A 25999-nucleotide genomic window follows, 5' to 3' on the forward strand; every position below is an offset into this window, starting at 1 on the left:
TGATCTACAGATTCAATGCAATACCTATTAAAATCCCATCAGCATTCTTCACAGATATAGAAAAAATAATTTTACGCTTCGTATGGAACCAAAGAAGACCCCGAATATCAAGAGCAATTCTAGGCAACAAAAACAAAATGGGAGGCATTAATATGCCAGATATCAAACTATACTACAAAGCTGTAGTAATTAAAACAATATGGTATTGGCACAAAAACAGGAATATTGACCAGTGGAACAGATGTGAGAATCCTGATATAAAACCATCCTCATATAGCCATCTCATCTTTGACAAAGCAGACAAAAACATACGCTGGGGAAAAGAATCCCTCTTCAATAAATGGTGCTGGGAAAACTGGATAGCCACCTGTAGAAGGCTAAAACAGGACCCACACCTTTCACCTCTCACAAAAACCAACTCACGCTGGATAACAGACTTAAACCTAAGATATGAAACTATTAGAACTCTAGAGGAAAAAGTTGGAAACACTCTCCTAGACATCGGCCTGGGCAAAGAGTTTATGAAGAAGTCCCCAAAGGCAATCACAGCAGCAACAAAAATAAATAAATGGGACATGATCAAACTACAAAGCTTCTGCACAGCCAAAGAAATAGTCATGAAAGTAAACAGACAGCCTACAGAATGGGAGAAAATTTTTGCATCCTATGCATCCGATAAGGGACTGATAACTAGAATATACTTAGAACTCACGAAAATTAGGAAGAAAAAATCAAATAACCCCATTAAAAAGTGGGCAAAGGACTTGAACAGAAATTTTCCTAAAGAAGACAGAAGAATGGCCAACAAACATATGAAGAAATGCTCAACATCTCTAATCATCAGGGAAATGCAAATCAAAACCACAATGAGATATCACTTAACCCCAGTGAGAATGGCCTTTATCAAAAAATCTCCAAACAATAAATGCTGGCGTGGTTGCGGAGAGAGAGGAACACTCCTACACTGCTGGTGGGACTGCAAACTAGTTCAACCTCTGTGGAAAGCAATATGGAGATACCTTAAAGCGATACAAGTGAATCTACCATTTGATCCAGCAATCCCATTGCTGGGCATCTACCCAAATGATCCAGTGACACTCTACAAAAAAGACACCTGCACTCGAATGTTTATAGCAGCACAATTCATAATTGCAAGGCTGTGGAAACAGCCCAAGTGCCCATCAATCAAAGAATGGATTAATAAAATGTGGTATATATACACCATGGAATACTATTCAGCTCTAAGAAACAATGGTGATATAGCACACCTTATATTTTCCTGGTTAGAGCTGGAACCCATACTACTAAGTGAAGTATCCCAAGAATGGAAAAACAAGCACCAGATATATTCTCCAGCAAACTGGTATTAACTGAGTAGCACCTAAGTAGACACATAGGTGCTACAGTAATAGGGTATTGGGCAGGTGGGAGGGGGGAGGGGGGCGGGTATATACATACATAGTGAGTGAGATGTGCACCATCTGGGGGATGGTCATGATGGAGACTCAGACTTTTGGGGGGAGGGGGGGAATGGGCATTTATTGAAACCTTAAAATCTGTACCCCCATAATATGCCAAAATAAAAAAAAAAAAAAAAAAAAAAAAAAAAAAAGCCTGTGTGTATATCACTGGGTATACATGTATGAGTGTGTGTATGTGTGTGTACAAATGTTTGTTCAAAAGGAATGCAATAAAGTCATGTGAGTAACAAAAATTGATGACCCAGGCATTAGATAAGAATTGACCTTGTATAATTTTTACATACAATTACCAAAAATAAGCAGTCAAAATTTTCAGTATATTTCAGCCAGCTTTGTAGAATTTAAGTGGAATTAATTACTGTAATTAGGGAAGAATAAACTTTGTTTTAGTTCAGAAAACATATTACTCGCATAACAGGAATCTAGGAGCCATGGGAGGTCAGGAGTTATTCAGTTGTGTAATTGTTACCAAGAAGCCTCATTTCTCTGCCCTTCCGTCCTTGGTGTCAGACCTTCCAGAAGCTGACTCCCCTCTTGTTTCCGAGAAAGCAACCAGAAACATCTAGAGCTGCAGGTTTCCTTGTTCACCCTGAGACAGGGCATGCATCAGGGTGATGGGGAGAATTGGTGCAAGTTAAACTTGCTGTCATGTAAACCCATAATTCCTACATTTCAAAAGGATGCATAACACCTACAATCCTTTCCTCTATAGCATTAGTGAGAAGTACAGGTCTTAAGGATAAGCAAGATGTTGAGAAATCCCTCGGGCAGCCCTCTGAAGCAGTGCAAATGCATCATTCCAGATTGATTTAAAAAGACTTCATTTTAGTAGGAAAAATTCCATAATCGCCTTCTAAGAAGATAACTCAATAATACAGATTTCTTTCTGGGGACATTTTATCTCCCAGAAGTAAAGGGCATTCCTTTAAACCACCAGGTTCCCCAGGACATTAAGGTGACGTTTAAGATGGTGCCATAGCAGCGATGATCCCATTAGGAATGTTTAGCCTTACTCCCTTCATCCACACCCACATACAGATCTTTGTCTCACTTCTTCCATCCCTTTGTGATTTGTGGTCATGGCTGTCATCTCCTCAAGATAAGAAGCTCTTGTCAGGTGGAGACCATGTTTTTGTTCATCTTCATCTCCCTCCCACAGTGCTTTCACATTGCAGGTCCTCAAGGGGTAATTATTGAACACACAATGCATATTAAAGATCAAGAATAGTGAATTCAGAGCATTCTAATACAGACACTATACTGCTTTGATGGATGAAGACATTTTACCCTCCCCCCTACACACTTGTACAGCAGCTACGTTTAGTTGATTTTTTTCCTACAAGCGCATGTGACATTGGGTTGCTACCATGTGAGTCTGCAAGGACATCGTAGCATCAGCGTGTATTTCACAAAGTGCTAAGTCTTGTGAGGCCATGCTGTCACCTACGAGCTGAGTGACTTTAGGCATAGCTTTTGACCTTGCTGGGTCTTTCATCTGTTATCCAATGAGATTAAAATCGTTTGACCTAATTTCCTAGTCGAGTTGTTGGGAGAATCAAATGAGGTCACAGATGTAAGTGCTCTGAAGGGGTGGTATGCGCGAGGTGGCCTCGATATTACTATTGTTGTTAACAACCCAGAACGTGAGGGGTGGCAGTCAACCTATGGTTTCCAAAAATAAATCACCCTGGCAGCAGACCCACAAACGCAAAAGCACCAAGAGAAGTGCGACTTGAGCTGGCCCGGAGGTGCTAAGTCTGTCTAGGGAGAAGCTGTAGAGAGGACAGACGGATCTCACACTCACCTGCCCTGGATTGCAGTCATGTGTCCTGGGCCTCTGAACATCAGACTGTGAAACCAAAAGGACCAGAACCTGGATAACAGGCATATATATCTTTGCCTGGTATAGCCTCTAGCTTCTGTTGACACAGATGCTGATGCTTAATGAAGACTTTTTGTTTGTGTAATGCCTGGAGATTTCCAGGGAAGACTGTGAACCTTCGCGTTGGAGTAATGGTCCTATTCATTGGCATATGGAAACTGATAACTCTTTATGATCAATACATATTCCTGTTTCCTCAAAGTCTAATCAAGAATCAAGTGGTACAAAGATAATATATATAATAGAAACATTTGTGCCCCCGTAATATTCTGAAATTGAAAAAAATATAGATATACTATATTGATTTATTTTGAAGATACAAAGCTAAAACCAGGGTGAATTATATCTCACTAAGTATATCTTAATAAATATACTTTTTAAAAAAAAAAAGAATTATTTTTATCATAAACTTCTTGCTGAGTTTTTTTTATTTTACTAAAAATCTAATCAGTTTGGGACTTTCACAATCTAGTTCCTTTTATTGTCATACTACCAGACTTCCCAGAACATTCTATATTTTGGTGAATTATTTTTTCCTATTTTAGTTGAATATTAGAATCCATGACATACTCCTTTGACAAAGCCAGAAGGAAAAGAAAGATGCTTATTCACAAAGTTACATGTTTAAGTCTGCAATGAAATTTCAGGACACTCAGAGCAAATAACTCAGCCTTCCGTGAGTGTGCACTGTGGTGTTAAATCTCCCCAAATGCTTGGCAATCTCCACTGCCTCTCACACTTCTGAAACGTGGTTTGGGAATATTTTTCCCAAAGTGCTTTTGCCATAAAGTAAAAATAGCTTCGGCTGCCCACTACATAGAGTTCTTACAAAGAGACATTCATTATTCATTGCTCACTTTTCCCCAGTGTTGCCCACCAGAGATCTCAGAAGGCTTCACACATAGGTACTTGTGGTCCTCATCTTCTGAGAACTTTTTGGGAGCATATGGAAAAAGTAGGACTTTTCTGGGCAATGCCATGCCCTGCGTCACAAAGTGAATGGTGAAGGTGTATCCATTAAGCTCAGGGACAACTCTGGCCTGACTTCATACAGCTCCTAGTAGAGAGTCAACTTTGATCACCATACTAACGCTCTGAGAGTGAAGTCCAAGATTGTACAGCATCACTTGTAAAAACTACTTGTATTCTATTTTCACCCAACAAAGAAACTGTGTAGTTATTGGAAGTCTTTCCTTTCAAATGCCTTTTCAATGTTTTTGGCTGGGCAAAAAGACTATTTCTAGAGTTTATGGGTATACACAACCAAGTTATACATTTTTAATTGACTCCTGCAGGCAGTGTGACTCTGTCTTTCATGACTTAACACATCTAATCTATTTGGCTTTTGACATCCACAGAAAGTTCACCAGCCACTGTTTCTACGTTACTTAGGCCTCATGATAGGGGCTGCCTGCGGGGTAATGATGAGAATGTTCTTCCTGAGCCGTCTGCCGCCCCTGTTGGGAAAGCAAAAGTGAAGAATCATTCTGTTCGAGGCAAATGGAATTTACACAGATGAATGTTGATAGGGAGTGGAGTGGAAGGCTTAGGCTTTTTTTAAAAAAATGTTCTTTCAGGAGATTATTCATTCTCTTCAGTTACTGGATTTCTGAATCCATGCGATTTCATGGTCAAAAGATAATTGGCTTTTTTTCCCCTTATCTCAGGGGAAGGAGATTTTAAAAATCATGTAAATGCTTAAAAAGACAATGTTGCAATCTTCGCAGCAGTCATTTCAAATTTTCAAGAATTTATAACAAAAGGGATACTAGAACACCCATGCGACTTTTTAAAACAGTCTTTACTGTAGTATTAACATTTTAAGGCTTTTCATTTGATTTGCTAGTTTTATATTTTATATTTCTGATTGGTTTCATCTCCTGGATATATAGAGTTATGTCACTGCTGATATTTTTCATGTCGGAGTTTTTCTGTCTTTGGCAATTTATTTGTCCCATACATTTCCTTCGCTTATCCTGCCCTAGGCACCAGGAATAGAAAGATGAAAGACACAGTTCTTACCCTCAAAGAACTCACAGTATACTTTTGGGAGAGACAGAAAAACAGTTTTAATATAGGCTCATAGGTGATTTAGTGGAAATGAGCATAAATTCTGAAGGAACACAGAAGAGCAATGTAATTTAGACCTGGGACTGGGCATGTGTGTCTTACTTTCTCCTGGAAACCAAGAACTGGTGACTATAAATACACACGTAATAAATTTTCTAAATACAGATAGATGGTAAATACTTCCTAAATATTGGCTATTGATATTAATGTTCACCCTTTGAATGTATCTGTCTGAATTTATTTAAGTCTACTGAGTTGATCTTTATTTAAAACTTACGCATCCTCCCTTTCATCTTGTGAAATGTAATGAAAATACTTTTAAGTATCCAAGAAGAACCATCTTTCTCTTTTAGTAGCTGTATCTTGAGATATATTTCCCCAGGGATTTTAATTTTATTATGTGTAAAGATCAAACACTACCTGTTGTGTGATGAATACAAGAGTACACAGGGTTTTTAATAGCTCTGTTAATAGGATAATGAATAATGTTTGTTACTAACCAACAGGATATCTGCCTAATTTGTTAGCAATCGAACATCCTTGCTATGACTCAGAATTAAAATAGCATGCCATTAGAAGCAGGAAAACAAAACAGTATAAATAATTTCTTCACCAATACAAGGCCTTGTTCCTGATGCCTCTTATGAAAATCAGAAGAAACCAATGCTAGTGCAATATCTATTATGTGTCAGGACATGCTGGATACTGTCGATACAGTGGTTGATATGGCCTTGTCTTCACCTTCAGGGAGCTTACAGTTTAGCTGAATGCAGGGGTGTTGAAGAGGACAGATATATAACAATTAGATATGTGATTGGGAGCATGTTAGTGTATGAACAAAGTCAAGTGAAGTATATAAAGGAATAATAATCCTACCTGAATGTGGTCTCCAAGAAGGCATCAGAAGGAAATAAACAGGTGCATCGGGTGCATTGAGCTTCCAAGGAATTTGTAAGAACTACAAGGGGGGTAGAGTAAAGGGGATTCCATACAATGGGACTTTCCCCCCCCACACCCATCCCCCGGGCAAAGCGGCAAGACCCTCAAAGTCCATGCTCCATGTTGGAAGAACAATTGGACTGTGAGCTCCTTGAGTGAAGGGAGCCCATACTGCTTACCCCTGTATACACTGTGCTGTGGTTTGAATGTGCCTCCCAAAGTTCATGTGTTGGAAATTTCCTCAATACAGTGATGTTGAGAGGTAGGACCTTTAAGAGGTGAGTAGGTCATGAAGTCTCTGCCATCATAAATGGATTAATGCTATTATCATGATAGTGGGCTAGTTATCTTGGGAGTGGGTCCCTGATAAAAGGGATGTGTTCAGGCCCCCATCCTCTCTTGCTTTTCTACCTTCCTTCATGGGGTGATGCACTTGCTAGCACCTTGATATTGGACTTCCCATCCTCCAGAACCATGAGTCAAATAAACTTCTATTGTTTATAAATTACCCAATCTCAGGTATTCTGTTACAGCAACACAAACCAGACTAAGACACCCAGTGTCTAAAACTGCACATGGCAGGCACTAGTAAATGTGCATTGAATTAAGTGATCTGATTGTGTGATCAGAACTTTAGGTATACAGTAGATAGGAACTGGAGGCTAAGAATAGCCTAGTGAGCAGGTTTTGTCAATACTATAGGATCTTATATGTTAATACTAAAGAGTATGAACTTTATCCTGTTATTAAGCATTTCTTAAAATATGTTCCTAGAAATAGAAGGCCTGAAGGAGGTTAGTAAGCATCACTGAGGGCTCTGCCATTAAATAAGTTTGGAAAACACTAGTTTAAACAGTTAGCCAGCTTTTTTGCTTAGACTTTCTCTGAGTCTTTAATCATGTGCATTGTAAAGCTCTAAGAGGGTTCTATAGTGTTCTTCAAACTTCTAAGATCCTAGACCCTCTTTTAAGGCAAGCACCTTGCAGGCCTAGTGTTCTCCATGACATGTTTTATGAACTCTGCTATAAGCAACAAAGAGCCATTAAAAACCTTTCAGCAGGAGACTGACATGGTTGGAATTTCAATTTAGAAGACTCTAGACTTCTAAAGAATAGTATCGAGTGAGGCAAGATTGGAGGCAGGAAGACCAGGTTGAAGACAGAGACACGATTTAGGCAGGAGATAATGAGAGCTTGACACCAAGGATAGAGACAGGGCTGAGAAACACAACCAACATTTAAGAGGTAGAACTTGTTGGGGTCATCATTATAATTGTGCAGGTTGTGTCCTGTGCAGGGACAACTTGCTGAGTGGCACACGGGCACAGAATCTAGCACACACTCTTTGTTGCCAAACTGTGCATCCAGCTGTAGGGCTGCATCCCTCCTGGGGAAGGCTACCCACTACGATTTGAATATGCCACCTCCAAAACTCATGTTGAAATTTATCCCCCAATATGACAGCACTAAGAGAGGGGGGACTTTAGGAGGTGACTAGATTGCGAGGGCTCTGCCATGAGTTGATCAGTGGATTATTGGGCTAATAGAGTAATGGTTTATCATGAGGGAAACTGGTGGCTTTATAAAGGGAAGAGAGACTTGAACAAGCATGGTAGCCCTGTTACCGTGTGATGCCCTGCACCACTTTGGGACTCTGTACAAAGACCCCACTAGCAAGAAGGCTCCCACCAGACATGGCCCTGCACCTGGGACTTCTCAGCCTCCATAACTTTAACCACTTCAGTAAAAGCGTCGACTATAGTCACTAGCCACAGATAAACATGCACAGCCGAGTGTTGGCTGTAGTCAATAGCCACAGATGAACAAGTGTCGATTTTAGTCGACAGCCGTGATACGACTTTTCTAATTTTTCATTTATCAAAATTGTGAACATTTAAAAATAACGTAATGAAAACATATATGTATATGTTACCTATTCTGATTTACATTACAAGTAAAGCTGCCTGTAAAGTAAAACAAGCTTTCAGTGCTTTAAAGCTTTCCTCATCACACAAGAGCAAAACGGATTCGTTGTCAATGCACAGCACAAACTATCGTGCGGACTGTGAGTGCCGGCTGTGGGCAAGGCTTCGAGGCCGGTGAGCGCTGTACCGAAGTGGTTAAAAAATAAACATCCTTTCTTTATAAATTACCCAGTTTCGGGTATTCTGTTGTATGCAACAGAGTGTAGACAAAGACACTGTATCTAATGCACAGCCAGCTGTGTCTCTAGTCAGTGACAGATGAGATGTTGAGAGGGAGCAAGAGAAGTGTCTGAGTTGACTCGTATTTCTGTTCTAAACTAGTGTGTGGCTAAAGATGCCTTAATTTTTTTTATTCAAACTTCTTTTAATTCTAAAACTATAGTACCTGAAATTGTAATGCCTGGAGAAGGAATGATGAATTTTCAGTTCTGCTTCTCTGAACATTCTCTGCCAAGAGCTACAATTTTATCTTTACCGCATACTAAAATGTATATACCATCATTACAGAGATTGTTATCAAGACCTCAGACCAAGGGTTACAAGCTTACATGCCTCCAGAGCCCATTCAAGCATCATAAATGAGTGAGGTCTGTAGCAGGCTGTTTGCATATTAAATTTAGAGGAATGTTTTATATTTACAGTAAAAAATGTACTCCCTTTATTTGTCTTTAAATATGCAGTCTTCTCCATCTATATTTTATAACTGTTTCTGATAGGAACATGAGGAGTGGGAAGTATTCCTCAATTCTAAGAAAAACTTCTACACAATAGTGATGATAAATGACAACTGACACAGCTGTGGTGTTAGAGACACAGCAGGGACTAGTGGGCTAGTTATTTTGATTTTTCAGGAGAAGCTGGGAATTTGAATTTTTATGTTAAATTTTCCTCCTTTTAAACATTGGCAGAGATTTTTACAAAACGCTGTATGGGCCAAACGAAAGTATATCTCTGGGCCACCAGTTCATGATCTCTACTATAGTTCATATGTGCCGTCTTACATACACATGGGCTTAATTTCTTTAAGGTGATAAGTTTAAAATTCATACTTGTATGTAGACAAGGTGTTAAATGACTTGCTAAACTGCCCTGCAAACCCATGTTGAATTGCTGAGTGACAGGAGAAAAGCAGTGTTTGCTGAGCTAGCAATCAGAGCCGTGTCCTTATTTTTGCATTAAGCCTTCAACTGTGGAAAGAAAGGCCAGAAATCTGGTGCCTTGTGGAAAGGTTAGTCCTTAAATCCAAATAGCCTCATCAGTAGAGCTAAGGCATGAGAATCTGCCAGGATAAAAGTAACATAAAGTGTGAAGTCTGGTGCTATGAAATAGAAGGGAAGCTACCAATATACACTTTCCATTGGAATTTGTATCTGGTGGATTCTGTTTCGTGGAGAGGGGAATGTGGAATAGTATATCGACTGAAGCCGTGATGTCAGGGGAACTGTGAAATAGTGCAGGGGGATTTAGTCCCGAGGCTAATATGATGTCACATCTTGGTTCCTGGCAGAACTTTCTTAATGGCCCACATGTGAGCACATAGATTGGACCCATCTGTTTGAAAGGGGGAGTTAGCACATGGGTGGTAATCACCATTGTGCTAAAGAAACTTTGAGGAGGTGTTTAGTTCCTGCTGATAGGGAAGATTAGAATCAAGCAAGTTTTATGAATAGAAAATGATGAGCAGATGAGCCTAGAAGGAAATGGAAATGTGATGAGATTAGTAGCTGATGCATACCTCTCTGCAGGGAAAAAAAAAAAAAAGCTTTAAGAGATGTCAGGCTGGGAAGCACTTTGTTTCCTGAAGTGCAAATAAAAGATTTGGACAAAGCTGCAATATTACCAGCTGCTGCCAAAGTGAGTTGGTCAAGGATCTTTCTAAGAAAGCGGCCATTTAGCAGTTGCTAGGTGTAAACATGGAGAGGAAAAGATGTCTTCATTGTACTGGGATGCAGGCTTCACGTACATATTCAACCAACAAATATTTATTGAGAACCAACTATATACTAGCACTGTGCTAGACCCTGGAGTGGCTCACAGACTCATGGGAATCTACACCCTGCAGAAGAGAGACCAGAAGTACTTGGAAAGGGTCTCTGGGTGGCCTGTGAGCTGATTTTGTCCTGGGGCTTCTTAATAATGTGCCACCTTTGAGCAAAGAGAAAGCTCACAGAAATGAATAGTGGGGCCTAGGTTCCCTTGATTTCATAGATCACAGATCATCTTCAACTTGAGCATCTTCAGGTTGTGTTCTTTCCTAAAAGAACAACTTTTTAGGCAAAGTGAACTTCCTTAATGGTAGTTCAGAGAAAATGCTTGAGTCCTTTTTTTCCCCTCCTTTTCTTTCTTCCTTCTTCCTTTCTTTGCTTCCTTCATTCCTTTATTTCCTATCAACCCTCATGCCTCTTTATTTTACTTTATTTTATTTCATTTCATTTTTTTATTTTATTTTATGTTAAGACAAGGTCTCACTCTGTCACCCAGGCTGGAGAACAGTGGTGTGATCACAGCTCACTGCAGCCTTGAACTCTTAGGCTCAAGCAATCCTCCTGCCTAGTTTTCTGAGTAGCTGGGACTACAGGTGCATGCCACCATACCCAGCTATTTTTTATTTATTTATTTATTGTAGAGAGGGTCTCACTATATTGCCTAGGTTGGTCTTGAACTCCTGGCATCAAATGATCCTCCCCCATCTCCCTCCTAAAATGTTGGGATTACAGGCATGAACCTCCATGTCTGGCCATCCTTTTCTTATTTCTGATGAAGACTTTTCCCTTATAAAATAAACCATCCTACAAATTTATGCAACATGATAAGTATATATGTACTGAAATAACTGATTTACTGACTGAAATTAGAAATAGCAGAGACATATATTAATATATTCCACAGTCTACAGAGAATATATCACTCAACTGTACCTAATAGATAGCAACACAGAATGAGGAAGGCAGAGTGGGGAGTGACCTGAATACCTACCCATCTCCAATTGATTTCTTAATACCAAATCATAGGTCAAATACAAGAAACCACATGTAGTGAAATCAAGGGCAGATGGTTTAATGCAGCCTTCCTTTTGCTTTTCTTCCATGGAAAATGTGAGTGATGGTGCAGGTTAATTTTAGTTCAATGATTTCACCTTTCAGAAAGTTTATCTTCAAGAGTTGCTGCTCCTTTGAGACCTGCCCTTTAATTTACTGTTTGCTCATAGTTTTCTTTCCAGAAATGGCAGGAAACACTTGTCTTTCCAGGAATGCAATAGTTTGAGCCCATAGGCAAAAAGGTCTGAATTCCAGCCCCAGCCTTTATATCAGCTCCCGAGTATTCTTTGAGAAGGTCATTTCTCTGTTTCCCCACCTGTGAAGAAGAGATAAAGTTGCTTTCAACCTCTTTGCTATCTTGGAAGGATTAAGTATTTATTGTTTGTGAAACATTTTGAAGATAAAAAGTGGAGAGTAAACATAGCATCTACTCTAAACACAGTACTTTTTTTTTTCATATAAGAGCTCAGCATTCTGGAAAATACCTAAATTATAAAACCTCTGCAATATTAAATTTATATAAGTATATATAAATATGTGTGTGTGTGTGTGTGTGTGCGTGTGTGTGTGTGTGTGTGTGTGTGTGAGAATGTATGAATGCAAGCCTTGTTTGAGGCTCAAAGGCAAGCTTGGAACTGTAGACAAAATCTCTTAGAAAGATTGAGGTTAGTTTTAATAAGATGATATTAGGCCAAAATGCACATCTGTCTAGACCTTGGTTTTCTCATTGGTAAAACAAGTGGATTGAAGCAGAATGATATCTGAGCTCCCATTTACTCCTGAATTCTCTTACCATCTAATGACTGTGCTTTCCTCAGTATAACAGAGGGAAGGAAAGGCAGTTTCCCTTTACCTTGAGGGTCTGTAGCACATTGGAGAACATGATGGGGTAAGAAAATACCCAAGAGTAGGTCTCTTCATCTATTCCCCTACCTATCTGGTAACCAGTAATGGGGACACTGGGCATACATAAATCATGAAAGCTGCACCACCTACCACTGGTCTTATAAATAAATAGTGAAAATACATAGGCATCCTCACCAGAATTAATTATAAACAGCCACAGCATCTACAATCCTACCCATGGACAATGTGTCCTTTGGAGCCAATGACCTCTCTAGGCAATCAATATAAGAGAAGGATAATCTACTTGTATTATTAGTAATTTATTACAGGGTTTCCTAACATTTTACCCATTATTATACACATAGAAAATGAAATTTTTACAATAGCTTTGGGTAAAGGGAAAAGCTAACCCTAGCCCGAGGTGACTAGCCCAGTGGTCCATGTGTATAAGGTCACGTTTGTCTACCCAGGAGCTAAGAAGATCAACATGGCAGCACATCTAAAGCCTATTTGCTGAATGTGGTTGGACACTCTGCCTTAGTCTAAATGGCTTCATCTTCAGATTTCTTCCTTGCCTAGAATCTGTTAGCTAGGCCCCGAGACTTTTGATAATTAATGGGAAGAGGGAGAAATAAATATCTTTTGAGTTTTGTCCTTTACTTTAGAGTAAAGATGTATAAGATGTTAAAATAGCTCACAGCTATCAGGAAGATGAGAATAAAGGTACAAAGTACTGGAGAAGAAGGAGTATTGTCAGGATACAGGGTGGTCTGTGGTGTCAAAAGACAAAATTACAACCAATGTAGTTTGAAGGTCTTAATTGGCTTTTATTTGCAATTCTAGAATCAAGCAACATCTCATTCCATAAAATAGAACAAGTGTTCCCATGAGCTGAGCAGAGGAGGTTGGCTTTATAGACAGAAAAGGGCTGAGCAGAAGCAGAGAAGAGAAAGTGGGTCGGTCATTTCAATGTTACTTTTCTTGTAAAAGTTAAAGCAGAGAGGACTCCCTTATCATGCCAGCTAAAACTGGCCTGTTTGGGGATTTGGGTAGTCTCATATTCTCTCATATTCATTTTGTCTCTCTCCCTTTTTCTCCTTCCCCCACCCCACCTCCTTCCTCTAAGTTCTCCCAAGGTCAGATAAACAACTTAGCTTGTGCTTGGTGGGGTGGAGCTTCAGCATGCATGACTCCATTTTGGTCTGGTCTATTGGGCTTGGTGCAGGAGCTCAGTCCAAGCCAGTGGCCTTCTAGAAGTTTTATTTAACCGTGGCAACCAAGTATGAATGCAAGGATACTTGATATTTGGGGTGTTTCACCTAGAACAAGCAGTATTCAGCCTAGATGGTGACAGATTGATTGGTAGTGACAGCTATCTGGAGAGTTCCATCTCCGAAGAGTCTGAGGCCACATCCCACCATCAGGGTGAGCAGTGAATTGTTCATGTTTCCTTTGGCCTCCAGGTGCAGCCGGCAGGACAGAGCAGCCATGGCCCCCATGCCGTATGCTTGCCATCCCTGTCCAGGCTGTGCTGAAATTACAGTGCTGAGGCCAATGAAAGGACATGTTCCTGTGTTCTGAGGAAGGAGGGGCAAGCATCTAGATGAGAGGCAGCCTGAGGTGCTGGTTAGGAGTGCAGACCTCAGACCAGCTTGGATGCCACTCTGCTTCACCTTTCTGTGCCTATTTCTTATCTGTAGTATGGGGATACTAATCTTATCTTCCTCCAGTGTTACAGCAAGTGTTATAGCAACTGACCGGGGAAACAACCGAGTGGCACACACAGAGTCGGAGAATCAGCCTTTATTTCGCCAGCGGGCTCGGAGGGGCATGCCACCAAATTCTGAGCACCGTTTCCTTGTCCTTCTCCAGTTTTATACATTTCTTGGGGTTACACACAACCAATCAGCTATGGGCGCCAGGGGTTGTCCAATCAGTGGTGGGATTCAAAAGCGACCAATCAGTAGCAGGATTGAGAGAGCACTCAGCAGCAATGAGCATATATCCAATCAATTGGAGCGGATTTTACCTCAGGGCCCACCAGGGGGTGGGGGTGGGGCTTTTCCCTATCACCAGGACCCGCGTAAGGACCCATGACTTAGTATTTAGCAGTTTGAACAGTGCCTGCACATGGTGAACACACAGTGCCTGACAAATAAGAGAAGGGCAGAAACCAAAGCCACCCAGGCCCTCCTTCCTGCCACTGCCATCCCCACAATTAGGGGGAATAATTTTCTGCACAGAAAGGTAGAGCAAATTTTGAGACAGAGAGCTGTCACAAAGTATTAACAGTAGGAGAGGATCTAGCTAGCTGCACTAAATAAGTTTGGGTCTCAGGTCTTGTGGTGGAGAAAGAAGCTGCAGCCGTGCCCCATGCCTCAGTGGCAGTTTTTAAGCAATTGAGGTGGACAGAAAGGTGCCAAAAACTAGAGACAGTCAAAGGTGGACCCAATTATCAAGGGAGGGAAAAGGCTTGATTCTAGAAGCACAATGAAGAGCTTAATACGGATCCAAAGCCACACTTGGGGAGGGGATTTTAAACAGGTGGTTAACAGATGCTTCTGCAAGGGCTGCACAGTGTAGGAAAAGAGCATGTAACTGGGGTGCAAACCCACATTCTGTCACTTTCTGACTGAGTGGCCTTTCAAAAGTTACTGATTTCTAAGCCTCATTGTCTCCAGCTGCAGAATAGAAATGTCAATGCCTACACTGGATTCCTGTGAAAAAGTGACAATCTCATGTAAATGATCTAGCATAGGATAGAGCAAAGCAGGCTCAATAAGTGATATCAGTATAAGTAGCAGAACATAATGGGTTAGACCGGGGGTCAGCAAACTTTTTCTGTAAAGGGCCAAAAAGTACATATTAGGCTCTGTGGCCCATAGCGATCAGCCTCAACTACTCAACTATACTTCTGTAGCATGAAAGCATCCGTAGATAATGTGTTTTTGTTTTGCTTTTCAAAACATTAACCATGTACAAATGTTTTTGGTTATATGGATAGGCTGCTCCCTGGTTTAGGACCAAGCAGCTGGGTTTAAAACAAAGCTCTCCCACTTAAGAGTAGGGTGACCTTTGACAAGTTCTTGAATTCAGTTTCCTTGTCTATTAAATTGGTGTGATAACAGTACCTATCTCGTGAGATTGTTGTAATAATTAAAGGGAACAATGAATGAGCTGTGCATTGTAAGTTTTTATGCATGTTACCTGTTATCATTATCCCAAAAAGCCTAGAATAGGGAGCCAAAATTACCAGTAAGATGAGATTTAATGGGGACAAATGTAAAATGCTATACTTATACCCACAAAAGGAAACCACACACTTATAGTTTATTGCTTTTTCCAGGAAAAGACCCAAGTGGTTTAATGTTTTCATATCACAGTGCTGTGTGACGTGGCTTCTGCCCAAAATAAGCATAGCCATGGACTGAATAAAGAGGTGAGATTGTCTCTAGGACAATGGAGGGACTTTGCACAGATCAGAGTTAGTCTCCTGTGCTGTCCTGACCATCGCGTTTTAAGAAGGAAGCTGGTATATGGGAAAACACCCTGAAAGAGGGAAACAATATAATGAATAATGATTCATTTACATATAATGAATGATCTGAGAGGTAATTATATGAATTAGAATTTTTCAATCTGGGTAAAGGATCTTCAAATATCTTTTAGGATTTTTATGAGTACAGCAGTTTTAAAACATAGCTCTCTAAATTACTTGGCCCTACTCCCATCTAGAGGCAGGGTTTATAACCTCGCTTCTTAAATCTGGACCCTTGAACTGTTGGACAGTAGAATATGGCACAAGTGATGCTGTACCAGTTTCTGAGCCCAGGATTTAAGAAACTAGTAGCAGTCATTTTTCTGTCCTGCAGGCCACTTGCTCTTAGAACCTAGCTGAGGTCCCAGCCAGTGGCCACCACCAACCAACAGACATGTCAGCTAACTACAGGCCCAGCTACCTGTAATTGTGATTGCATGAGAGGCTCCAAATAGGAAATGCCTATACTATGGAAGGTGATAAAAAAAAGATGCTGGTTATTTTAAGCTGCATAGTTTTGTGTTCCATGGCAATATATGACTTGGGTAACTTGGAAGAGGAATTTGACCTTTTCTGTAGAGTAACAAAGAGTAAAACTAGTCTATAGGAAACTACAGGCAGTCAATGATAAGTACAAGCAGGTAAGTCTGGGATCAGTGTTATGAAAAGCTTCATGAAGTGTTGGGGAGGATGTGGAGAAAAAGGAACCCTTGTACACTGTTGATGAGAATGAAAATTAGTACAGCCATAATGGAAAACAGTATGAAGGTTCCTCAAAACACTAAAAGTAGAACCAACATGTGAACAACCAGCAATCCCACTTCTTGGTATATGTCCAAAAGAAATGAAATCAGTATGTGGAAGAGAAGTTTCCATTCCCACACTCATTGCAGCACTATTCACAATAGCCAAGATATGGAATCAACCTAAGTGTCCATCAACAGATGAATGAAGAAAATGTGGCATATATAAACAATGAGATACTATTCAGCCTTAAAAAAAAAGAAAGAAATCCTGTCATTTGCAACAACATGGATGAACCTGAAGGACATTATATTAAGTGAAATAAGCCAGGCAGAGAATGACAAATGTCACGTGACCCCCTTATGTGATATCTGAAAACGTATGAATTCATAGAAGCAGAGAGTAGAATAGTGGCTACCAGAGGTGAGGGTGGGGAGTTGTGAATAGGGAAATGTTGGTCAAAGGATACAAGATTTCAATTAGAAGACCGAGTTCAAGAGATCTATTTTACATCATGGTGTTTATAGTTAATAACAAAATATTGTATACTTGAAAATTACTAAGTGAGTAGATTAAGTGTTCTCACCACAAAAACTGCTAAGTATATGAGCTAATGCATAGATTAATTATCTTGATTAAGCCATTTGATATATTTATACATGCATCAAAACATGTTGTATATCATAAATATATGCAATTTTTTGTCAATTAAAATTTTTCAAAGGAGAGCTTTGTGAGAATTGAACCTATCATACCACAAATGCACTGCTTCATAAGAAACTGAGTTCTTCTTATTGAATAGATCTAACCTGAGGCCAGATGCTTGCAGGTCCCAAATATTACAGAGAATTTAGGATGAGGGGAAAGGGTGAATTTGGTATACATCCATATTTGTTGGTTGGTTGGTTGATCTTCCAATCTGCCTCAAAAATATCTTTTTACCTAAAGGGCACTAGGTAAATAGTTCATTCATTCATTCATTCAACAAATATTTATTGCATGCTTACTATGTTCTTCTAGACCAAGCATCCTCAAACTACGGCCCGCGGGCCACATGCAGGTATTTTTGCCCGTTTGTTTTTTTACTTCAAAATAAGATATGTGTAGTGTGCATAGGAATTTGTTCATAGTTTTTTTAAACTATAGTCTGGCCCTCCAAAGGTCTGAGGGACAGTGAACTGGCCCCCTGTTTAAAAAGTTTGAGGACCCCTGTTAGACATTGTTGTAGATGCTAGCAATATATCTGTGAACAAAATAAATGAAAATCTATGCTTTATGGAGGTCATAGTCTAGTAGACATGGATAAGTAGTAAGCACATAAGTGAAATATATAAAATATAAAATAATGATAAAGTGTCAAGGACAAATACAGCAGTCCTCTCTTATCTAAGGGGAATACATTTCAAGATCTCTAGTGGATTCCTGAAATCACAGATATACTGAGCTGTATATATATGTGTGTATATATATATACATATATATATATATATAGTTTTTTCCTATGTATACCTATATAACTGTGAATAAGTTTATAAATTAGGCACAGTAAGAGATTAACAACAATAACTAATAAATAAAACAATTATATCAGTATAGCGTAATAAAAGTTATGTGACTGTGGTTTCTCTTTCTCCTCTGTCTCTCTCTCAAAATATCTTATTGTATTGAACCACAGGTAACTGCAACCTTGGAAAGTGAAACCACGGCTAAGAGGGACTGTTGTATAAAACAGAGGCGGGGAATATGTAATCTCCTAAGAAGGGTTTACAACTTTAAATACAATGGTCTGGAAATAGCCATTTGGGATGAATTAACAGATGAGGAGAGTACCAGATTTGATCTCTCCAGCTTAGAAATATTTAATATATTCTAGACACTCTTGTAATCACTACAAACCAAGGCAGTGGACAAGGTCTCTGCTCTCAGACAGCTTATATACTTATATTCTGTTGGAGGGAGAGAGACAACAAAAATAAATACATCAGGTAATTTCCATGAGTGAGAGGTATAAACTTCTACCAGCTACGTAACTCCAGAGTTCTCAGTGTCCATTCACTTTTGGTCCCATAAAGCTCTTGCATCTACCAGGAACAGACCTGAAGCCATTTTCGCTTTATAGTTGTGTCATTGTAAATCCACTGGGCACATGTTGGTTGCCTTCTTGTTCTGCCCGACATTCACAGAGCACAAGGGCATCACAGGAAGATGAAATGGGCTGCACTTTCCTTTCAGTGGTACTGAACTATCTGTGGCTCATTTTATTAGGTGTTAGCACCTAAAGAAATTAAGCTTTCAGGCTTTTGATTAATTGCCCAGAACCACATTATTGATCGATGATGACAACAAAAAAATCTAAGTTAGGTTGGCTCTGTATTTTGTCCCATTGTGACAGGGTGAGAGTACACATGGATCACTTCTAAACAATGGCTCTTTTCATGCATCGTTAATGAAAAATGATGCAGGGGAGGAGATGGTGGGGATTTATCTCAGTTAGTTTTGCTTCCATCTTCAGTGCTGCTACTCCCTCCATATGGGCTAATCCCAAGGAGTGGGTTGAGGACTAAGACACCATGAAGTATGAAATCTGAGAATTTGTTGTAATCATCGATGATTAATATTCCAGGTACAAACATGGCAGGACTGATGAGTGGGCCCAGAGAAATAATAGTTGAAATTAAGACTTTGAGGCTGGCAATAGGGTTCAATGCAGCAAACATTTATGGAGAATGGTCTAGGTTCCAGGAAAGAGGTGAAAAAGACAAAGTCCCTGCTTTTGAGTAGCTCATGTCTGCCCCACCCCCTCCGGCCCCCATTCATAGAATCATAGAGCTAGAAGCCTTTGGGAGATTGTATGTTCATTACTTACAGAGACCCTTCGGTGTCTGAATGTTCTTTTCACCTCTTATCATAGGGGAAGAATTTTAGGTAAATTAATTCTTGATTTCAGTCAACAACATTTATTTAGCACTTAGAGCTGAACCAGATACCAGAATCTAGCAATGAGTATGACACAGTTCTTGACCTCAAGTTGCTCATCGTCTGAAAGGGTTGAATGGAGACTAACAAGCAAGCAGACACTGAAAATGTAAAATGACAATTAGTGTCCTAGAACTTATACATACAGTGGGTTGGAAACATGATGAGGGAACCCACATCAGTCTGCAGGAGGCAGGGAACAGCTTCATAGGAGTGTTTGGATTGCAGCTTCTAGAATAAGTCAGGTGTATTCCCAGGAGAAGGCATTCCATGGAGGAGAATGGCTATGCAAAGGAATGTAGGTATAAGACCATGGCATACTTGGGACACCCTAAGCTCATGGTGTAACTGAACACAGAGGTGGGAAAGGGGCAGATAGTGCATGCTGATGATCAAGGCTGGCCAGAACCAAAAGGGATCCGGCCAGATCTTTGTCCTCAAAGAGCCCCTGAAGAGTGCTATACAGGTCAGTGACATGATCAGATTTTTAGAGAAGAAATAACACTTTGCAAGAAAGGCAAAGGCTGCAGGCAGGGAGACTAGGAGGCTACTGTAGCCATCCAAGCAAGATGCAAATGAAGCGTGTCCTAGTGCAGCATGGCAGAGGAGACTGGTGTGGGAGGTGTTTCTGAGATACCTGTGTGGGAGGTGTCTGTGAGATACCTGCTGACCTCCAAGTTTGAATGGATATAGATATTTACTCAGAGAAGGAGGCCAGAATTCTGGTGTGCCCCATTGTGTGAGTAGATGGGGTGTCATTCATTGAGACAGTGAACATAGGAGAAGCAGGAGGTTTGAGGGTAATGATTTCAGTTTGGGATTGCTGAGGTACATGTGAAAGGTCCAGAAAGTAGATTGCTAGTAAATAATTGAACGTGTTAGTTTGACGCTCAGGAAATGGGCTTACACATTGGAGAATGACCAGCATGTAGGTAATAGTTGAAACCATGGGTAGGGAGATGGAGGAGTAATTGGCAAAAAGGCAGGAAAGGCAGATTGGAGCTATGTTGTAAAGGGTTTTGAGTGATCGCTGAAGGTTTTATAAGGGGATACTATTGGCTAAAGAGCCTGTCCAAGTAGGACCTGGATTAGAATCTAATTCATTAAATAAGCATTAAATAAGCATGTTCTATGTGGCTTGGCACAGGGGAGAGAGCAGAGAACAAAACAAGCACAGTCTGACTTTGCCCTTATGCAGCTTACCGACTTAAGTGGGGAATCATATATTTAATTAGTTTCCACAATGGTAAGTGCTACAAAAGACAAGCACAGGGTTATTTGATTAGGGAGCAGGGCAGCTGGCACTTGGACTGTGAGGTCCAAGAAGGCAGCTGTGAAGAAGGGACATTTAAGTGGTACCTAAAAGATGAGTAGGCAATCTCAGCGAAGGTTTAGGGGTGGCACTCAGGGAAGAGAGAGTGTTGGAGGACTAAAGGGTGTAACCTGTGGGAGCTGGGTGCTTGAGAATGGAGCACCCAGCTCCATTCCAATGGAGAATGGTCTAGGTTCCAGGAAAGAGGTGAAAAAGACAAAGTCCCTGCTTTTGAGTAGCTCATGTCTGCCCCACCCCCTCCGGCCCCCATTCATAGAATCATAGAGCTAGAAGCCTTTGGGAGATTGTATGTTCATTACTTACAGAGACCCTTTGGTGTCTGAATGTTCTTTTTACCTCTTATCATAGGGGAAGAGTTTTAGGTAAATTAAAGGTGGTGAGGTGATGACTAGGTGACCCCACTCTCCTGGAACCCTCGGGAGTTGCTTCACGAGCCTGGGCAGTGCCACTCTTCTTACCTGTAGGTAGACACCTCAAGGGCCTTGGTTTGTAGATCCAGGTCTACTCCAAAAGAAAGCATTTTAATAGTGGCAGGATCCTCCAATGACCAGTGAACTGCCACCAAAAGAGGCTCCTTTCCTTGGCAGCCACCTGGCCCAGAGGCAGCTCCTGAACGTCACCACAGAGTCCATTACAGGGCATTTATTGACAAGCAATGAGGAAGTGATTTTGTGCACAATGAAGACAGTGAGAGTTGCCTGAATTTGGAAAGGAGCTGTTCAAGCAGAAAAGAGGCAAAACGATCAATGTGTTTGGGTCCACACAACTCACCTGGGAGTGTAACATTTGACTTCGGCAGCAGCGGCAGGATGTGCCTCTTCAGAACTTAGACTGTCCAGGAATTAGCTCAGAGTCAGAATCCAGCCTTGGCATGTATTGGTCCTGATGTGGTTCTTTTGTGAAATACAACAAACCAATGAGAAAATAACCTTGAAAGAAAACTTGATTGATTTTTCAAAGAAAGCAGGAACTCCTATGAAAATGTATCCTAAGTCTATTAACGCAATCCTCCTAGGCAGCTTGTAAGAGAAACTGAACTAGATTGCAATTCCATTTTGCAAAAAGCCTTTAATTTGTTTTCCGACATTTTTGGCCCTTTTTACAGTTATTCCTGTCAGGTTGCTTTATTAGGTGAAAAAATAGCTGACCAGCCACTTTGATTCACGTTTTTTTCCCCTCCCATTGAGGATGTTTCATGCATCTTTATGTTCCTGCCAGCCTCCAAATTCATATTTAAAAGTTATAATTTGTTTTATTCAAGGTAATGATTAAAAGAAATATAGGTTCTTGCATGGTTTTTAGTTACACAAAACATTAAGAATTGCCAAAAGTTCAATATGTAACTTTAGCACTTATTAATGGGATCTCTGAGTCTGTTTTCTCATCTGTGAAATGGGAATAAATAAACCCGCTCCACTTACTTAAGAGTATGCTTTGGAAAGTAAATGAGATAATGCAGGAAAGAGTGCTGTATAAACTTTGTCACCCCATCTGCTCGATAGGTGTTAATATCATAGTGATTACCATCACTATGACCAATAAGAAAACTATTCACACTAAGACTCAAAGACTTTATATTTGCCACGAAAATTCTTTATACATGTGTTCTTCATTACTCTCCTCTCTCAGTTTTCACAGACGCACATAAGAATAGCATCACAGAGACATGGGAAGGGCTGTACATCCCCTTCCCATTTTCCAAAGAGGAAAAAAATATTCTTCCGATTGGTAAAACATTTTAAATGTCAAATGTACTTTAAACCAGCGATCTAAACAGTGAAGTGTATATCACAGTTTTCCTTTTGTTCAGTGACAATGTAAAAATCAAATTTTACATGAAGATGTGTCTTGGTCTGCTCAGATTATCATAATAAAATACAATAGGCTGTGTGGCTTAAACAACAGAAATTTATTGCTCACATGTCTAGACGCTGAGAATTCAAGACCAAGGCACCACTGGATTCAGTACCTGGCCAGGGCCTGTTTGTTCCTCATGGACGGGACCTTCTAACTGTGTCCTCATGTGGTAGAAGGCACAAGCAAGCCTCCTCGACCTCTTTTATAAGAGCACTAATCCCATCCATGAGGGCTACTCTCTCATGATCTAATCACCACCTAAAGGTGACACCTCTTAATACTATTGCATTGGAGATCAGATTTTAACATAGGAATTTTGGGGGACACAAACATTCAGGTTATAGTGTGCAGACTGGGAAGTCCAAGGTCAAAGTTCTGGCAGGGTTTTCTTTCTGATGAGGGCTCTCTTCCCAGTTTGTGGACAGCTGTCTTCTCACTATGTGCTCACATGGCAGAGAGACATGGAGATCTCTGGTCTCCCTCTTTTATAAGGACACCAATGCTGTCAGATCAGGACTCTACCCTATGACCTCAATTAACCTTAATCACCTCCTGAAAGGCCTTATAGCCAGTGCAGTCACATAAGAGCTTCAACATGTGAATTTGGAAGGGGACATAATTCAGTCCATAGCAAGATAAAACGAGAAGAAAATGAATACTAAAAGAATTTTGTGTTATCCATGGATTAGAAGAAACACTGGTGGGTTAATGTATAATAATGGTTACATCATATTCTGTGTCTGTTTGGGTGCATATTTTAGATTCACTTCATTTATATAAGGTAGTGTATTTTGTAAAGGCAATCCTATGTCTTCTCCCTCTTCATTTCACATCACAATGAGCCCTTGCTATGGTCTGAATGTTTGGATCCCCCTTGAAATTTGCATGTTGAAACCTAATCCCCAAGGTGATGGCATTAGAAGGTGGGACCTTTGAGGTGCTTAGGTTGTGGGGGCTCCATCTTCAAGAATGGGATTAGTGCCCTTCCGAAAGGGACCTCAAAGAGCTAGCTAGCCCCTTCCACATGTGGAGACACAGCTGGAAGGCACTGCACAGAACAACCCTCACCAGACACCACTGGTGCCTAGATCTTGGACTTCCCAGCCTCCAGAACTGTGAAAAATACATTTCTGTTGTTTAAAAGCTACACAATCTATGTTCACTTGATATCGCAGCCTAATGCACTAAGACAGCCCTACTTCCCTGCCCCCTTTTCCGCGGTGATTCCCATTACTTGGTTTGGGGCATCCCCCTCCTTTTATGGATGAACTGTGAAGAGTTATACATTTGAAATGAACTCCAGGACCAAGAAAAGTTGAGATGCCCCAGTGCACAGAATTGACCTTTATGGGGTGGGCAGTGGGAGGAATAGCAAGAATAGTTCTCCTCCTTTCTGACTGCATCATACTTTCCTTTTGAAAACTCAGGTGACTGTGACAGATGGCGGTCCCTCTCCGAAACAGTCAACCATTTGGGTGGTGGTTCAGGTTCTGGATGAAAATGACAACAAACCCCAGTTCCCGGAGAAGGTCTACCAGATCAAGCTGCCCGAACGCGACCGAAAGAAGAGGGGGGAGCCCATTTATAGGGCTTTTGCATTTGACAGAGATGAGGGCCCCAATGCAGAGATCTCCTACAGTATCGTGGATGGCAATGATGACGGGAAGTTCTTCATTGACCCTAAAACCGGCATGGTTTCTTCCAGGAAGCAATTTACAGCAGGGAGTTACGACATCCTAACGGTAAGAGCTTCTGAACTCCAGCAACCTTGATTGGGGAAGGGGTTACTTTCTTAGTCATGTATATTTCTCTGAGCAATATATCTTTGGAGTAAAGTATAAAGCCCCACAGCTGTGGAAGGCATCTTTCTGGGAGGCAAGCACAGGTGAGAACTCCTGCCTCTTCTGGCGATATTCTTAAGTAATGAGATGGTTTCCTTCGGCTGTGTCCCGTCAGCATTTTCCCCTATTCCCAGGCCACAGCCTGTCTACCACATACTCAACCACACTCTCTGCAGCCCTAAATTAGTCTCAAGGCACTGAACATAGGTGAAAACTAAAGGTAGAAGAACAGTGACACATCCCACCCATACTGCTCAATGTGTCCCCAAGACTTCCCATAGAAAACAACTTTTGTAATTGTTGAACAATGTGATAGAACATGAATTTAGCTGTGTAAATTGTGAGACACAAATCACAGCAATGTTTATTCTGTGAAATGTGAAAAAAAAAACCTCAAGTATAAAGTGACTACGCTTTTCATTAAGTTGGAAAATTAAAAATAAAAAGAAACATGAGCCCTATCTCATGTAGACATTTAAGCTCCCATATGCAAGGTGCCAGAGTGCTCCCTACTCTCCCAACCACTTCAGCCATGCAGCACCTGTTCCAGAGAGGAGGTGGCCAGCCTTACAAGTGGTGGGCACCATCCAGGATCCCAACAGCCATCAAGGGCTGGCTCTATCTGCCATCCTGCTCTCTGTCCTCAGCTTTCGCTGCTGTGTACAGTCAGTCCTTTAGCATTTTAAAGGATGGCCTGAGTTCCTTTGATTTATCTTTTCACTCCTGTGGTCTGGACTTGGGTTCCTTGTCCTGCTCAGTAATGAATCCAGAACAGTGGGTAGAGAAAAGAAGACAGTAAAACTCTGCCTTCTGTCTTTCTATTTCTGCCCTTAGAAGCTCTGATGTGATACACACTGCTGTGTGAGATGTGCAGTGTGGAATCTTGGAGGGCTGTATAGACTACCATGGGTACTCTCGGTGTCCTGCCCAGATCTCCTTCCCAGACTGGTTCGTCTGTCCCCCAGCTGCTGCAAGAGCTGGGTACTAAGGGCTCACAGCTTCCTCCTCCTCCAGAGGATCTTTCTTGGCTGACTCTTGGCCCAAGAGATTCCACACTCCCACCCCCAGCCTAGCAGCCCACAGCCAACCCACACCCAGATGCAAAAGTCCAATCCCCCTGATTTGAGGTGATTCAGCTCTGTGATGTAATGAACGATTCAGAGCTTCCCATGGGATGTCTTGGGTTGGCCAAGACCCATTACTGTGTCGCTCCTACCCTGCAGTTCTGATCTCTTTACTTCCTTCTTCCTGAGAGCATTCCCCCAACCCAAAGCCATCTGTACCCAAATCCCTGTCTTAGCTCCCAGGGAAGACATGCGTTTTGAAGGGTTCTCCATCCCACAAGGATATTCCTGGGCAAAGCAATCCATGAACGTGTAGCATGTGGGTGCTATGAATTGCCAGTGTTTTCAAAGATTATAACTATTAGTTATGTGCCCATAAATGCTATTTTTAAATGCAATATTTCAA

The 25999-nt window shown here is 40.9% G+C and overlaps 1 protein-coding gene across 5 annotated transcripts in view; it reads left to right on the plus strand.

Annotated features, from left to right (window-relative positions):
• The window catches only part of FAT3 (FAT atypical cadherin 3), a 635879-nt gene that overhangs the window by 481721 nt on the left and 128159 nt on the right, over positions 1-25999 (plus strand). For all 5 annotated transcript variants that reach the window (XM_076002418.1, XM_076002421.1, XM_076002420.1 and 2 more), the window contains exon 5: positions 24116-24430. In XM_076002418.1, the coding sequence (XP_075858533.1) occupies positions 24116-24430 (315 nt within the window). The remainder of the gene's footprint in view (positions 1-24115; positions 24431-25999) is intronic.

Source organism: Microcebus murinus, chromosome 4 (assembly GCF_040939455.1).
Source record: "Microcebus murinus isolate Inina chromosome 4, M.murinus_Inina_mat1.0, whole genome shotgun sequence".
NCBI classification, from domain to species: Eukaryota; Metazoa; Chordata; class Mammalia; order Primates; family Cheirogaleidae; genus Microcebus; species Microcebus murinus.